This window comes from Muscardinus avellanarius (genome assembly GCF_963383645.1).
Source record: "Muscardinus avellanarius genome assembly, chromosome: 8".
In the NCBI taxonomy this organism is placed as follows: Eukaryota; Metazoa; Chordata; class Mammalia; order Rodentia; family Gliridae; genus Muscardinus; species Muscardinus avellanarius.
In genome coordinates, this window is record NC_137794.1 from 10,659,071 (window position 1) to 10,675,024 (window position 15,954).

At 44.6% G+C, this 15,954-nt stretch overlaps 1 protein-coding gene across 1 annotated transcript; it reads right to left on the reverse strand.

Annotated features, from left to right (window-relative positions):
- On the reverse strand, positions 1-12,657 carry LOC308265999 (glutathione S-transferase-like; the record flags this gene model as incomplete). Its single annotated transcript, XM_080700064.1, has 6 exons — positions 1-171; positions 2,847-2,978; positions 5,580-5,721; positions 8,477-8,609; positions 10,513-10,564; positions 12,571-12,657. The coding sequence occupies 6 exons, from the start codon at positions 12,655-12,657 to the stop codon at positions 1-3; spliced, it is 717 nt and encodes a 238-aa protein (XP_080556190.1).
- Between the last annotated feature and the right edge of the window lie 3,297 nt (positions 12,658-15,954).

Here is a 15,954-nt window from a genome sequence, read left to right on the forward strand (position 1 = left end):
TTAATACTCAGCCACGATAGTGCTCATATTTTTGAGAAACATGCCATGTTCAAATTTGAAGATGTTCTTCACAGTTGCGATGGATTCCTCATCCAGTGGTGGCTTCCTCTGGCTTCCAGGTTGGAGAAATTTGTTAATTGTGGGGATGCGGCTGATTCTGACCTTGAATTCCTAAAGTGCAAGGTATCACAAGCCATGAGAAAGAAGTACAGCAAATCAAGTAAAGCACAGGGTAGGTGTGGTGGCTCACGCTTGTAATCCCAGTACTTGGGAGGCTGAGACTGGAGGATCGCAGGTTTGAGTCCAGCCTCAGCTACCAAGTGAGGCCCTCCGCAACTTAGACCCTAAAATAAAATTTTCAAAATGAATAAAAAATAGGGCTAGGGGTGTAGCTGTAGCTCAGAGGTAGAATGCCCCTGGTTCAATTCTGGGTACCACCAAAAAAAAAAAAAAGTAAAATGCAAATGAGGCACATTCTTACATATGAGAAGTATGTAAAGTGTCTATTCCCACTGCTGGTGGAGGAAGGGGTAGGAAACATGGAATTTTCATACTTTGTGTAGCATTGCAAGGCAATATTTTCTTTGTAGAAGGTAAGTTGTAATATTTCTCAAGAATCAAATAAAATCTTTATAGGTTATAACCAAGCAATTCCATTTTAAAAATTGTAATATATATATATATATATATATATATATATATATATATATATATAGTGTGTGTGTGTGTGTGTGTGTGTGTGTGTGTGTGTGTGTGTGTACCTGAGGATTGAACCCTGGGACAGTCTACCTCCGAGTTATATCCCAGCCCTTTTTTTAAATTTTTATTTTGAAACAGAGTCTCAGGCTGGCCTCAAACTTGTGTGCCTCCTGTTTCAGCCTCCCAGGTACTGGGATTACAGATAGGCACCACTATGCCAGCTCTAACAAGATAATCTTTGTGTGTGTGTGTGTGTGTGTGTGTGTGTGTGTGTGTGTGTGTGTGTTCAGTACTACGGATTGAACCCAGGGGAATTCTACTTCCAAGCTACATTCACAGCTCTATTTCTTTTTATTATTCTTTATTTTGAAACAGAGTCTCACTAAATTGTGGAAGGCCTCACTAAGTAGCTGAGTCTGGTTATGAATTTGCGATCCTCCTAGCTCAACCTCCCAAGTACTGAGATTATAACATGCGCCATCAGGCCAGCCAATAAAAACTTAAATGTGAAAAAATACTCATTAAGATGCTATTACTATATTACCTACAAAAGCAAACTTTCTAGTGCATCCTAGTGGATAATAGGGAGAGGTCCTCATTTTTCTTATGCCATAAGCATTTCTCGTGTTTGGTAATATTTGTTTATAATATAAAAACTTCTCTTTAAGTGACTATGTAATGTTCTATTCAACAAATGTAGCCTCATATATAAACAATTATCAGGTATTAGACATTCAAGTTGTTTGTGATTTTCACTCTTTTAAGCACAATAAATGGAATATTATATAATCATTAAAGTTTCAAAAATATGTAATAAATGACATTGTATAAAAACGATGTAGAAGCCGGGCGTGGTGGCGCACACTTGTAATCCCAGCATTCAGGAGGCTGAGACCGGAGGATCGCGGTTCGAGGACAGCCTCAGCTGCTTAGTGAGTCTCTCTGCAACTCAGTGAGACCCAGTTTCAAAACAAAGAATAAAAAATAGGGCTTGGGGTGTAGCTCAAAGGTCGAATGCCCCTGGGTTTCATCCCCAGACCCGCAAAAAGAACAAAACAAAACAAAACAAAACAACAACAAAAAATGATGTAGATTAGTCAAGTGTGGTGGTGCACATGTGTAATTCCAGTACGTAAGGCTGAGACGGGGATCGCGGGTTCGTGGCCAGCCTCAGCTACTTAGTGAGGCCCTCCGCAACTTAGTGAGGCCCTGCTTCAAAATAAAGAAGAAAAAATAGGGCTGGTGGTATAGCTCAGAGGCAGAATGCCCTTGGGTTCAACCCCCAGCACCACATAAATAAATAAATAAATAGATAAATAAGCCAGGCGTGGTGGCGCACGCTTGTAATCCCCGCGCTTGGGAGGCTGAGACAGGAGGATCGCGCAGGTTCGAAGCCAGCCTCAGCTACTTAGTGAGGCTCTCAGCAACTCAGTGAGACCCTGTTTCCAAATAAAATATAAAATAGGTCTGGGAGTATAGCCCAGAGGTAGAAAGCCTCTGGGGTCCACCTCCAGTACCACCAAAAAAAAAAGATAAATAAATAAATAAATAAATAAATAAATAAATAAATAAAACAGATTACAAGGAAAGCCAATCTTTTAGAACTCAGACTACAGCAAGTCAGGCAGATTGGGGTTTGAGTTGCAGTCCTACCACCTACTAACAGTATGACGGTTACTTCACCTCTGAGTCCTATTTCCTATCTACCTTGAGGATGGAATAAAATACACACGGGGATGTGCATTCAGTGCTTGGTAGAACGCATGGCACACGGTAAGCCTCGCCAGCAGTCACAATTGTTGGGTAATGGCTGTTTTAGGATGATACTGTCTTGAGTATTCCCTCCTATTTTCTCTGGAAGCAGAAAGCAACTGAAATGTCCCAGACAAAGCCTTTGAGGCTTAACTCCTACAAGGATCCCTGCCCCGGTCCAGGTGGCCCTCATCTCCTTTCCCATATTTTAGTTTTTAACTGACCACATTCTATTAATATGCGCCTGTCTCCCTGACTCGACGTTTCTTGAGGGCGTCGTTTATGTGTCTAGCTCAGATCTTAGCATCATGAAATTAGCAGGTTCTTAAATGATGGATAAACGAACGATCGGCATTCGCTCTCCGCGGTCCTGGGGTCTCTGTGGCTGGCGTTACCTGCAGCAGAGGGAAGCCCAAGAGCACACTGGGTTTGCACTCCTCCGCCATTAAGATGACTTCGAGGAGCTGCACATCCGCCCAGCTCAGCTGGCCGCCCACGAGAAAGTCTTGCCCGTGGTCCCTCAGTGCCTGTGTGACAGTAGAGAAGGAGACGGCAGAGGCTTAGGGACGGACGTCACCTGTCATGTAAAGTGATTCTGACTAGGCAGAGAGTCTTCTAGAAGAGGCCTGGCTCCTAACCTGTTCTCTGCCGCTTAGCCAACCCCTCTCTTTTGGAGATTCACTTCCACTGAAAGAGTTTAGATCTTCCTGGCTTATTCTGAACACTGCAGACTGCGGCTTCTCTTGCATCTTCTGTTCATGTCCTCTCCCTGCACCTGCCCTGTGACCCTCTACAGAATGGCCTTAGCATTCTCCCCGCTCTGGGATGATGGTCAGTCCTTGCACCATCTCTGGGGAGGTTCCTTATACTGCCCTTTGAAAGGCCCTTCCTTCCTTCCTTCCTTCTTTCCTTCCTTTCTTTTTCTTTCTTCTCTCTCTTTCTTTCTCTTTCCTTCCTTTCTTTCCCTTCCTTCCTTCCTTCCTTCCTTCTTTCCTTCCTTTCTTTTTCTTTCTTCTCTCTCTTTCTTTCTCTTTCCTTCCTTTCTTTCCCTTCCTTCCTTCCTTCCTTCCTTCTTTCCTTCCTTTCTTTTTCTTTCTTCTCTCTCTTTCTTTCTCTTTCCTTCCTTTCTTTCCCTTCCTTCCTTCCTTCCTTCCTTCTTTCCTTCCTTTCTTTTTCTTTCTTCTCTCTCTTTCTTTCTCTTTCCTTCCTTTCTTTCCCTTCCTTCCTTCCTTCCTTCCTTCCTTCCTTCTTTCCTTCCTTTCTTTTTCTTTCTTCTCTCTCTTTCTTTCTCTTTCCTTCCTTTCTTTCCCTTCCTTCCTTCCTTCCTTCCTTCCTTCCTTCCTTCCTTCCTTTCTTCCTTTCTTTCTTTCTTCCTTTTGTGATGCTCAGGATTGAACCCAGAGGCATTCTACCCCCAGGGGCATTCTACCTCCAACATACACTCCCAGCCCTATTTTTTCTTCTTTATTTTGAAACAGGGTCTCACTAAGTTGCAGAGGCCTCATTAATTAGCTGAGGCTGGCTGCAAACCTGAGATCCTCCTGTCTCAGCCTCCCAAGTACTGGGATTACAAGGGGTGTGCTACCACGCTTGACCGGCTGAAAGGTACTTTCTTTGTAAAGAGAGCAGTGTTATCTCAGCACCTGTTATAGTTTGGGTCTGGAAAGTTCCCCAGTCTTGTGTTAGAAGCATGGCTCAGCAAGGCAGCAAGGTCCCAGGGTGGGGTTTCTGGAATGACTGATTGGGGCTCTGGCCATGGATTAACCCATTGTTACCTAAGTGGACGACTGGGAGGTGGGACTTAGCTGAAGGAAGCAGGTCACTGGGGCCCTGGAAAGGTTTGTCTTGTCCTGATCTCCATCTCTCTCGTGCTTTCTGTCTGTGTCTCTATTTCTCTGTCTATTTCCCTGTCTGTCTCTCTCTGTCTGTCTCTGTCTCTATTTCTCTATTTCCCTGTCTGTCTGTCTCTCTCTGTCTGTCTGTGTCTCTATTTCTCTGTCTATTTCCCTGTCTGTCTGTCTGTCTCTGTCTGTCTCTGTCTCTATTTCTCTATTTCTCTGTCTGTCTGTCTCTCTCTCTCTGTCTCTGTCTCTATTTCTCTGTCTATTTCCCTGTCTGTCTGTCTGTCTCTCTCTCTCTCTCTGCTCCCTGGCTGCCATGAGCTGAGAGCTGAGCCGCTTCCCATCACCATGGCACTCGGCCTCACCTCGGGTCCAACACAATGGAGCCAGAGGACCGTGGACTCAAACTCTTGAAATTGAGATCCCCCCAAAAATCCTTCCTTCTTTAAGTTGTTCCTGTCAGGTGTTGTTCCAAATGACAAAAAAGCTGCCTAGCATTGGCCCAAACATCTTTTTTTTTTTTTTTTTTTGGTACTAGGGATGGAACCCAGGGGCATTCTACCTCCAAGCTACACCCTGACCCTATTCTTTATTCTTTATTTTGAAACAGGGTCTCACTGAGCTGCAAAGGGCCTCACTAAGTAGCTGAGGTGTCTGCAAACCACGATCCTCCTGTCTCAGCCTCCCAGATGCTGGGATGACAAGCGCGCGCCACCACGCCCGGCTCTTCATTTTTATAAGCAAGTTGAAGAGTGTGAACAACTAAAGAAGGTGCCCAGCGCTGGTGTTAGGAAGCGCAGGCTATGCATTTGCTCAGAGCAGAAGCTCTTCAGGTTAACATTGTTTTACAGATGTTAAAATGTAGAGACATAAAAACCAAAGTGTTATTTTAAATATTTTGAAAAGTGCATCAAATTTCTCTTCCCTCCTTGACTCTTTTTAATTAGTAAAGGGTTCCCCCACCCCAGAATTCTGTTCATAAGGCTCATTTTTTACTCCAGAAGTAAGTCAAGTAGTTGAAATTCTACCAGTGCCAGAACCACAAAAAGTGCTTATGTTATGCATGAAATGCTAAAAAAAATAAAATAAAGTACAGCTCAGAAGAAAGACCCCAGTGGGAGGAGGGGAAGCAGATTTGTTTCACAGCAGCTAGGGAGGGAGGGATTTTGAGTTTTTGCAAAGGGTTTGGCAATCTTTCATCCACCAATGAAAGCCTTTGTGTTTAGATTGGTTTGTTTTTCTTTCCTTGATTCAAGTCATAAAACAGGGCCGCAGATGGTGGCTTACCTTCTCATAAACAGGGAAGAATCTTGTAGTAGCTCGCTGGAGGATGCAGTCAAGATTCATCTCCTTCTCCTCAGGCAGAGAGAGTGGGAAGAACATAATCATATCACTGAGGTCCCGCAAGCCTTCCACATACATGTCAATCCTAGAGAGAGGGTGATAATTCAGAAAAGAGTTACTGGATGCTGAACCCAGGGCCATTCTACCTTGGAGTTACACTCCCAGTCCTATTTTTATTTTATTTTTTTAATCTTGAAACAGGATCTCACTGAGTTGCTTAGGGCCTTGCTAAGGCTGGCCTCAAGCCCGTGACCCTCCTGTCTCTGCCTTCCAAGTCCTGGGAGTACAGGTATGGGCCACCAGAGAAACACTTAATGTAGTGACTCAGTTTCCTCTGCCTGATTATCAGGGGTCCCCGTGGAGTATTGTTTCATGAGCTAGAGCCAAGGTTTTATTCTGGATTGCTGTTCCTTTGGGAAATTAAGAAAGATCTGGCTGGGAGAGAGGGAAAATTATCGGACCAAAATGTGTGAGTTATGTTTGTGTGAGAATATCAATTATATAATATGAATGTCAATGAAATACACACAATATGTGCTTGCAGAGTAGTAAATAATTCTAAAGTCATGAATAGAGCAAAGATGGTTCTTGGCTATTTAAATGTAATAATAGTGTGATTACTCTGTTAACACGTTATTTGTGTGGAGGAAGAAGTAACCAACCACCTCTATCTTGTCAAAAAGCTCTCCACCTGGAGTGAAGATTCTCATCAGGAGAGCAATTTAATAGCACAGAACCTGCTCCACAGGTCCCACTAGCCACCAACCACCACTCTGTGCCAGATGATGGAAGATCGCTCTATGCCTCAGCAGGCGCCATGACGGTAAAGGGACTCCTGGTGTGGTTACTGGGACATCTCTGGGATGGCTTTTAATCTTCTGGAACCTAGTTCTTTTAGCCTTAATCTACATTGACAACGGGTGCCTTGAAGACGATCTCAAGTTCTTCTCTGTCCTTGTCATTGAGATTAAGTCTCATTCTTTCCTTGGATATGAGTGGGCTTTGGGGTCTTTCTTGACCAACAAAGCATGGTGAAGTAACGTTCTCAGATTTCCAAGGCTCGATGATTAGAAGCCGCACGGCTCCCTGCTGCTTCTCTTGGAACATTTGCCCTGTAGACAGCCAGCCTTTGCGAGCCACACTGAGACGCTCAAGCTAGCCACATCTAGAAGGGATGTAGAGAAAGATGCCAGATGTGCCCATATGTTCTAGCCCTCCCAAAGCAGCTTCCAAACATCTGAGTAAAGTGTTGCATGGGAGACTCAGAGAATCATCCAGCCTAGCCCTGTCAACCGAGAGGGAGTATTTATAGCAAGAAATTACCATGAAAGTACCATTGTTATAGGATTGTGTCATTGGCCAGCGTGGTGGCACATGCTTATAATCCCAATACTTGGGAGGCTGAGACAGGAGGACCTGGGTTCATGGCCAGCCTCAGCTACTTAGTAAGGCCCTCCGCAAATTAGTGAGATCCTGTTCCAAAATAAATAATAAACCCAGGCGTGGTGGTGCAGGCTTGTAACCCCAGCATTAGAGAGGCTGAGACTGAAGGATCACGGTTCGCGGACAGCCTCAGCTACATAGTGAGGCCCTTGGTAATTTAGTGAGACCCTGTTTCAAAATAAAGAATAAAAAGTAGGGCAGGGGTTGTAGCTCGGAGGTCAAATGCTCCTGGTTTCCATTCCCAGATCTGCAAAAAAATAAAATAAAATAATAAATAATAAAAAATGAGGCTGGGGGTGTAGCTTGGAGGTAGAATGCCCCTGGGTTCAATCCCCAGTACTGCATAATAAAAGAAAAAAATGTAAAATAACAAGTACAAATAACATGTACAAAGCTTTATCATAGTGACATACCAATGAAAGAAGTATGTATAAATTGTTAATTCACTTTCAACTTACAAATATTAGTGATATAAGACCTGTTTTAAAACAGTTTTGTAGAGCCGGGCGTGGTGGCACATGCTTGTAATCCCAGCATATGGGATGCTGAGACAGGAGGATCAAGGTTCGCAGCCAGCCTCAGCTACTTAGCGAGGCCCTTTGCAACTCAGTGAGACCCTGTTTCAAAATAAAAGAATAAAAAATAGGGCTGAAAGTGTAGCTCAGAGGTAGAATGCCCCTGGGTTCCATCCCCAGTATCACAAACAAAACAAAACAGTTTTGTATTAAAAAGAACCATAGCTTCTTAGAGAAAAAACAGTCCAGGCCTGGAAAAAGAGCTATACAAGATTGATAAGGGTCATTATATTATATTATATCATATAATAAGGAAGTTATCAGAGACCACTAGAGTAAGATAAAAAAAAACAATTTCGCCAGGCATGGTGGCTCACGCTTGTAATTCCCGTGCTTGGGAGGCGGAGACAGGAGGATCGCATTGGTTTGAAGCCAGCCGCAGCTACTTAGTGAGATCCTGCTTCCAAATAAAATATAAAATAGGTCTGGGAGTATAGCCCGGAGGTAGAAAGCCCCTGGGTTCCAACCCTAGTAACACACACACACACACACACACACACACACACACACGCACACACTTTCAGGAGCAAGATGGCTCCCACTGGCCAAAGGTAGAAAAAATTAGTGAGAACTTGTTTCCAAATAAACTATAAAATAGGTCTGGGAGTGTAGCCCGGAGATAGAAAAAGCCCCTAGGTTCCACTCCCAGTACCACACACACAAAAAATAAATTAAATAAATAATTAATTTTAAAAAGCTAAGAAGCACGAAATTAATTTTCCTTTAATCTATGAAGAAATCCACTAGGTATGGCAGCTACAGAGCCTGAATATTGGTGTTCTGTTTTATTTGGAAGTTTTGTTCTAAGAAGTGATTTTGTACCAGGCTTGTTCTTTCAGGCTTTTCCCGTACAAGTCGTATTTTGCAGCTATGTATCTTAGGATGGCTCTGGTTTCTACCAGATTCATTCCATCGATTTCAACCATGGGCACTTGTCCATACATCAGGGTCCCACCTTAAAATACACAAAGGAAAGCTGGATTATTTATTGTTCTTGATAATAGTAACTAAGTTTTCTTTAACTCTAAAGGAGCTACAAAACGGGACTAAGTAATCAAGTAGCATTTATCAAAATATTTTGAGAGTAAGTAAAAAAAATATTTATGCTATCTCTCTCTCTCTCTCTCTCTCTCTCTCTCTCTCTCTCTCACACACACACACACACACACACACACACACACACACACGGAGTGTAAGATACAGTGTTGATTATTCTGAGAGATACCAAAAATGCAGACACAAAAACATGCTTTTGGCCACAGCCTCCCCTTGAATTCTTCAGTCTCCTGTGCTACAGCCCCTCAAATAGTTTAGACTCTTTACCATTGAACCTCCACGGAACAGCCTGTGTGTTAACTTGTCCTGGGATGGGATCTTCCTCCTCCTCTTCCTCTTCCTCTTCCTCTTCCTCCTCCTCTTCCTCTTCCCCTTCCCCTTCTCCTCCCCCTCCTCCTCCTCCTCCTCCTCCTCCTCCTCCTCCTTCTCCTCCTCCTCTTTCTTCCTTCTTTTTTTTTTTGCAGTACTGGGGATGAAACCCAGGAACATTCTACCTCCGAGCTACACCCCCAGCCCTATTTTTTATTCTTTATTTTGGAACAGGGTCTCACTGAGTTGCAGAGGGCCTCACTAAGTAGCTGAGCCTGTCCATGAACCGCGATCCTCCTGTCTCAGCTTCCCAAACGTTGGGATTACAATCGTGCACTCCCGGCTGGGACCTTCTTAACTTGCGCATCCCCATTGCCTGTGTGCTTTCCTGAAGACACGGGGCCCTGCCTCAACCCTTTCCATCACCCCCTGTTGCTTATCGAAGAGGAAGAATAAATATTTGGCTTCAGTCTGGAAATCAAAGCAGTCCTTGAACTCTGCACCTCCCCGCTGTGGTCCCACACAAACGTCCCCTGAGGTTCCCATCCCTTCCCTCCAGTGGAATCCCATTGACCTCCCATCTGGGTGACCGCTCTTTATTCTGGACTTACTTTTTAAAATTGTCTAAGGATTATTTGTAATAAAGCCAACCAACCACAATGAACCATAACTAAGAAAAGCAATGGCTTGATTTTAAAAATGGATGCCCCCTCCCCTCCTCCTCTCTCTCCCTCCTCTCCCTCTCCTCTACCCTTTCCCCTTCCTCTCCCTCCTTCTGTCACTCTATCAGTCTCTCTGTAGAAGGGCAACAGTCAGGCTGGCTCCGCACTTTTCTCATTGTGATACCTGCAATTAGCTTAGTTCTCCTCTGCTTATTCTCTGGATCTAACAGGGAAACTAAACCACACCACTTTGGCAGGAAGATTTTTTTTTCTGGTACTAGGGATTGAATTTAGAGGCATCCTACTTCTGAGCTGCACCCCAACCCTATTTTCTTTTTTTAATTTTGAAAAAGCATCTCGCTAGGTTGATAGGTTGATAAGTCTCACTGCTTGCTGAGGCTGTTCTCTGACCTGTGAGCTTCATGTCTCAGCCTCTTAAGTACTATGCTTACAGATGTATGTATGCCACCATGTCCAGCTGGGCAGAGAATTTAATGGAGAGAAATTAACCAGGTCCTGAAAAACTGAGATGTAACAAAAGAACAGTGCAGAATCATGAAGCTGGCAACTGCAGAAAACATATCAGCCCTAGGGCTGGGGACCCCAGGGGAGAGAGCTACAATTATTACTTGGAGGCCAGGCCCCTAGCTGTAAGATTCAGGTAATACCTTCCTTATACAGAGATAAGATGCTGGTAGTTACTATCTACACAATTTTCACTGCTTTTATTTAGAGGGAGAGAGGGACAGAGAGAGCCTTTCATAGGAACAGAGGCATCATTAATTGTTTTCCTCTAACACAGCATCAGAAGCAATAAGGCTTTTATCTCACCTTGGATTAATTTCTCAAACTCTTCACGCGTTTCAAAAAGTTGTTCTTCAAACTAAAGAATAAAAGGATGTGAGAGTATGTTGTTATTCACAATTTTATTATAATTGCTGTTGCTGCCATGGGAAAGAGTTCAATAGCAGTAAAGGGCCTGTATGGATTGAAAGCAAAGTGTCCCCCAGATGTGCACGTGGTGAAGATGTATTGATGATGTGGTCCCCAGGAAGCAGTGTGCAGAGGCGGGGCTTGGGGAGGAGCCGGGATGCTGAGGGCTGCGGGCATCTCCCCGAGCCTGTGCACTTCGGCTATGATCTTGGTGAATGTGTCAGGGCTATACCTTGGTTTTCCTTCTCTACATCCTCACGTTTGGTATCCAGCTGGACCCTCCTCCCCTGCTTCCTTCTTTCCTTGCCATATCTTTTCTTTGTTATTTATTATAGAACACTTTTTAAATTTTTATTTGGCACATTACAATTTTATATCATATTGGGATATAGAGTGTCAGAAAAAATGCATGCACGCAGCTCTAGGTGCCTCCCCTCCCCCGCCTTCCCCTCCCTCCCCCTCCCCCTGCATGCCTTTGATATTGGAATCGGAAGTTCTGTATACAATGGTAACATGATTTCTACTGTTAAATTCCTTGTGACTTCATCTCCCTTCCTTAACCCCCCTCAGTCACTCTCCTGGAGTCTCTGTCCCCCTATCTGATGTTGCCGAATTCTCAAATCTCTCTCCAGCTTCTGCATATAAAAAAACATAGAATCTAATTTTTTATTTATTTATTTATTTATTTTTTAGTACTGGGGATAGAACCCAGGGGCATTCTACCTCTGAGCTACATCCTCAGCCATATTTTTTTATTCTTTATTTTGAAACAGGGTCTCACTGAGTTGCAAAGGGCCTCACTAAGTAGCTGAGGCTGGCCGCAAAACCACGATCCTCCTGTCTCAGCCTCCCGAATGCTGGGATCACAAGTGTGCGCCACCAATCCGGCTCTACGTCTACTCATTTTTTGAGACTGGCTTTACTTAGTATATTATTCTTGAATTCCATCTATTTTCCTGAAAATAATATGATTTTATTATTTTGTGTGTGTATCTAGGGATGGAACCCAGGGGCATTGGACCAAGGTGTGTAGCTACCTTGACCTATTTCTATTTTTTTATTCTTTATCTTGAAAGAGGGTCTCACTAATTTGTGGAGAGCCTCACTAAGTAGCTAAGGCTGTCTGCAAATCTTGATCCTCTGGTCTTAGCCTCCCAAATGTTGGGATCACAAGCGTGAGCCGCCACGCCTGGCTGATTTTATTCTTTATGGCCGAGTTAAATTCCATTGTGTGTATATGCCAAGGTTTTGTGATCTATTCATCTGTCGATGAATATCTAGGCTGGTTCCATAATTTGGCTATTGTAAATTTTGCTACTATGAACATGGATATCATTATAACATTCTGATTTCATTTCCCTTGAGAAGATGCCCAGGAGCGCTATTGCTGGGTAGTTCTATTCCCAATCTTTTTTTTAATTTTTTTGCGGGTCTGGGGATGGAACCCAGGGGCATTCAACCTCCGAGCTACAGCCCCTGCCCTATTTTTTATTCTTTATTTTGAAACCGGGTCTCACTGAGTTGCAGAGGGCCTCACTAAGTAGCTGAGGCTGTCTGCGAACCGTGATCCTTCGGTCTCAGCCACCACGCCCGGCTTCTATTCCCAATCTTTTGAGGATCCTCTACACTGATCACCATAACAGCTGTGCTAGTTTGCAGTCCCACCAGTAGTGCAATAGGCTTCCTATTTCCCCACAACCTCAGCAGTATTTATTAGCACTTGTGTAGAACACTATTTGTAACACCTTCGATGAGCTCAGCATCGACCATCAATTACCTCAGTATCTGAGCACTTTGGTGAAAGAACCGATTACCTCAGAGCCCAATCTTAGAGAGCACATGGCTAAAACTGATTTTGCTTTGGGAACCTTAAAAAATAGTTTTCTACCCCTCTTTCTTAAATAAGTGCTCAATGACCTAGAGATAAAAATAATGCAAGTCAATTCTGCTTCCTACCTCCACTCCTGCTGCGGCCAAGAGCCACCGGACCGACTCCATTCTGCCCCTTCCATTGAAGTAGTGAAGCACGGGCTTCCCCGCCATGCTGAAGGATTCCTGAGATCCGGAGAGAGAGGCTGCTCAGGACTCCTGCACAGAGGAAGGGACGCGTCAGCTCACCTAGCAGCACCAGGTTAAAGCTGTGTTCTCACACTGATGCCCAAAGCCACACTGCTCTGCAGCTCCAAGACCATCCACAACCTGCATTCCTTCTCACAAACGAAATTCATCTAAATTTCTTGCAAAAAGACTCAGTGAATAACTGATTTGCAAAAGAGATAGAGGATGCATATGGGCATTCTGTATGGAAGAAATTCAAGAATAAGACTAACCAGGCTTTCTTCCTGTGGCAGGTGGCAAGGTTCTAGCATTCTAATCTTTTATTTTCCCCCTCTCTCTGTTTTATACACATCTTCTTCCCTCCTCCTGCCAGGACAAGCCTAGACTGGAGAAACTGAGAGAGAGAGTGGGAGGAGGGGAAGCTGGCATTTTTTTCACTTTCTAAAGTAACCTTGACATTTTAATAATCACAGCATCTTCTGAAGCTTAGAGCAACAAGCAAGATGATTTTCAGTGACTCAGGATTTTAAGCACAATTACAGAGTTGGGCCAAGGCCAGGGTGCCTTTTCATACTTTTTTCACTGGGAAAAAAAAATTCATTTTTTAAGAGAAACAAGCCAGGCGTGGTGGTGCATGCTTGTAATTCCAGTACTTGGGAGGCTGAGACGGGAAGATCACAAGTTTGTGGCCAGCCTCAGCTACTTAGTGGGACCCTTGGCAACTTAGTGAGACTCTGATTCAAACTAAAGGATAAAAAATAGGGCTGGGGTGTAGCTTGGAAGTAGAATGCCCCTGGGTCCGATCCCCAGTAACACACACACACACACACACACACACACACACACACATGAACACTACGTTGAAAGCAGAATATCCAAAGGAATTAAAATCAAAATACTATTGTAATATGTGCACCTTGGTGTTTATAGCAGCACAATTCACAAGAGCCATGCTGTGGAATGTCCCGTCCCTAAGGCTCCGTCCTGCAGAGCCCTGGGAAAGAACACACAAACGCCGAGTCTGCTGATGATGCTTCCTCTTTAATGCTTACTCCTCAATGCGCACAGCAGGCAAATATATATCAGTCTCATAACCCCTCCCTCAACACTCCACCAACCCCAAGCTTCCCACAGCTAGGGCATGCACATTTCTAACCCTCTCATAGGCGGGCTGGTGGTAGCACGAGGCGCTGGGTCACTGATCATCCGTGGGCGCCTGATAGGGCTCACTGCGCAGGCTCAGGGCACCGCCAGCCTCGTGAGCCTCGTGACTTGGCAACATGCCTAGGCGCCATCTTGAGCCACCGCCCCATCCCGGTCTAGCCGAGCGGGCCCCAACAGTGGAACCAACCTCAGTGTCCATCAGCAGATGAACAGATAAAGAAAATTTGATAGACATATACTGTGGAGTTTTACTCAGCCTCAAAGAAGAACAAAAGTGTCATTTACAGGAGAATGAGCGGAACTGGAGAATATCTTGCTAAGTGAGATCAGCCAGACTCAGAAATCAAGAGCCACCATGTTTTTCTCATAGATGGAAGCTGGCCAGAAACAAGGGAAAGAGTCAGGAACCTCATATAGTTTAGAAGTGAGACCGGTAGAATCCTGGACGGGAGTCAAGGGAGGGCGAAGGTGAGGGCAAGGGGAGGTTTGGAGAAGAAAACAGACCCAGTAGCTTTATATGCGTGTGTCAATGTGTCACTTTTAATCTCACTATCGTGTGCAATTATAATGCGACCAATAAAAAGTTAATAAAAATAATCACAACGAACATAAATAGGAAGTTCAGAGTGAAAAAGAGTTGGTTTCGTCCAACGGATTTTCAATCCTTTCTGCGGACTATTAGAATCATCTTGGGGGCTTAAAACGTGCACCACAACTCCATTCTCTAATCTTGCTGGTTTAAACACTGAATCTCCTCTTCCTTAAAGAAAAAGGAGATTTGGGGGTGCTTCGTCAAGAGAGATGTTGGGGCCGGGCGTGGTGGCGCACGCTTGTAATCCCCGCGCTTGGGAGGCAGAGACAGGAGGATCGCGCAGGTTCGAAGCCAGCCGTGCGCACTGGCTTAGGAGACCCTGTTTCCAAATAAAAATGTAAAAATAGGTCTGGGAGTGTAGCCCGGAGGTAAAAGGGCTTCCAGGAACCCCAGTACCACCAAAAAAAAAAAAAAAGAGGGAGATGTTGGGGCGTTTCTTTCTCCTCTTCCTAGTGGATGGTCTGGGTGCTACAGAGATGGCTGACAGTGCTGAAACCTTTTTCCAGGACTTTGGGAGGAGGGCGGAATCAAAGACTTCAGGGGGTGGAGGGGATTTGTACCATCTTCAGGTTAGATGCTCAAATCCAGTAAAAGAGAGGAGCAGCATTGAGAGAGGGCAAGTAGTGTCCTGGTGCAGAGAAGAGCCCAGAGTTCAGAGCAGAAGCCAGGCAGAGAACCCCGCATCGCCGTAGCCTTTCCCAGGCTGAGTTGAAAGGGTGACGTATCTGGCTCAGTCTCCTTGTTTTATCAAGCGTTTGTCCCTGTGGTTCAGTCAGTAACAGCCTGGATTATTGGTGATCTACCACTGCGGCTGCATACACATGCTTGGTCGTGGCTGGAACTCTTCCTCAGATTAGTTTCCAGGGCTCTTTGGGTGTTCACTCTGTGCTTAGAAAGTCACGATGTCGTTTGCTTTCAAGATAGAGCTGACCTGGCATTTGAGGTGCCAGGGAAGGAGGCTTATCCACTCTCCAGTGTCAGCAAAATAATGGCTGGCAAGCTCTTCAACTGTTTGCCGCAGGCTGTTTTTCTTATCGAGGATATTCGTGAGACTTCCCCACCCAACTTGTTGGTAGCTGGTTACTTTGCTACTATGATTATCGTTGACTCAACAAAGGAATTGAAATGCGCCAGCGACTGTCCAGTGCAGAAAGGAATTGGCCTTACTGTGTTGGATTTGGTCTGCCCTTGGTGTTCCTCCCAGCAACGCAGCCCTCATACCTCTCAGTGGCTGCTTCTTCTCTACCCTCTTTCTTTTCTTCCCCAGCAGTGCCACTGAATCAAAGACCCCCGAGAAGCAGACTTTTCTTCTTCTTTTGTTTTGTCTTGTTTTTTGGGGTACTGGGATTGAACCCAGGGGCATTCTAACAGCAAGCTACAACCTCAGTCCTATTTATTTTATTTCGAAACAGAGTCTTTCTAAGTTGCTGAGGGCCTCGCTAAGTTGTTGAGCCTGGCCTCGAACCTATGATCCTTCTGTCTCAGCTTCCCAAGCAGTAGGAGTAGAGGTGTGCGCCAGATTATGC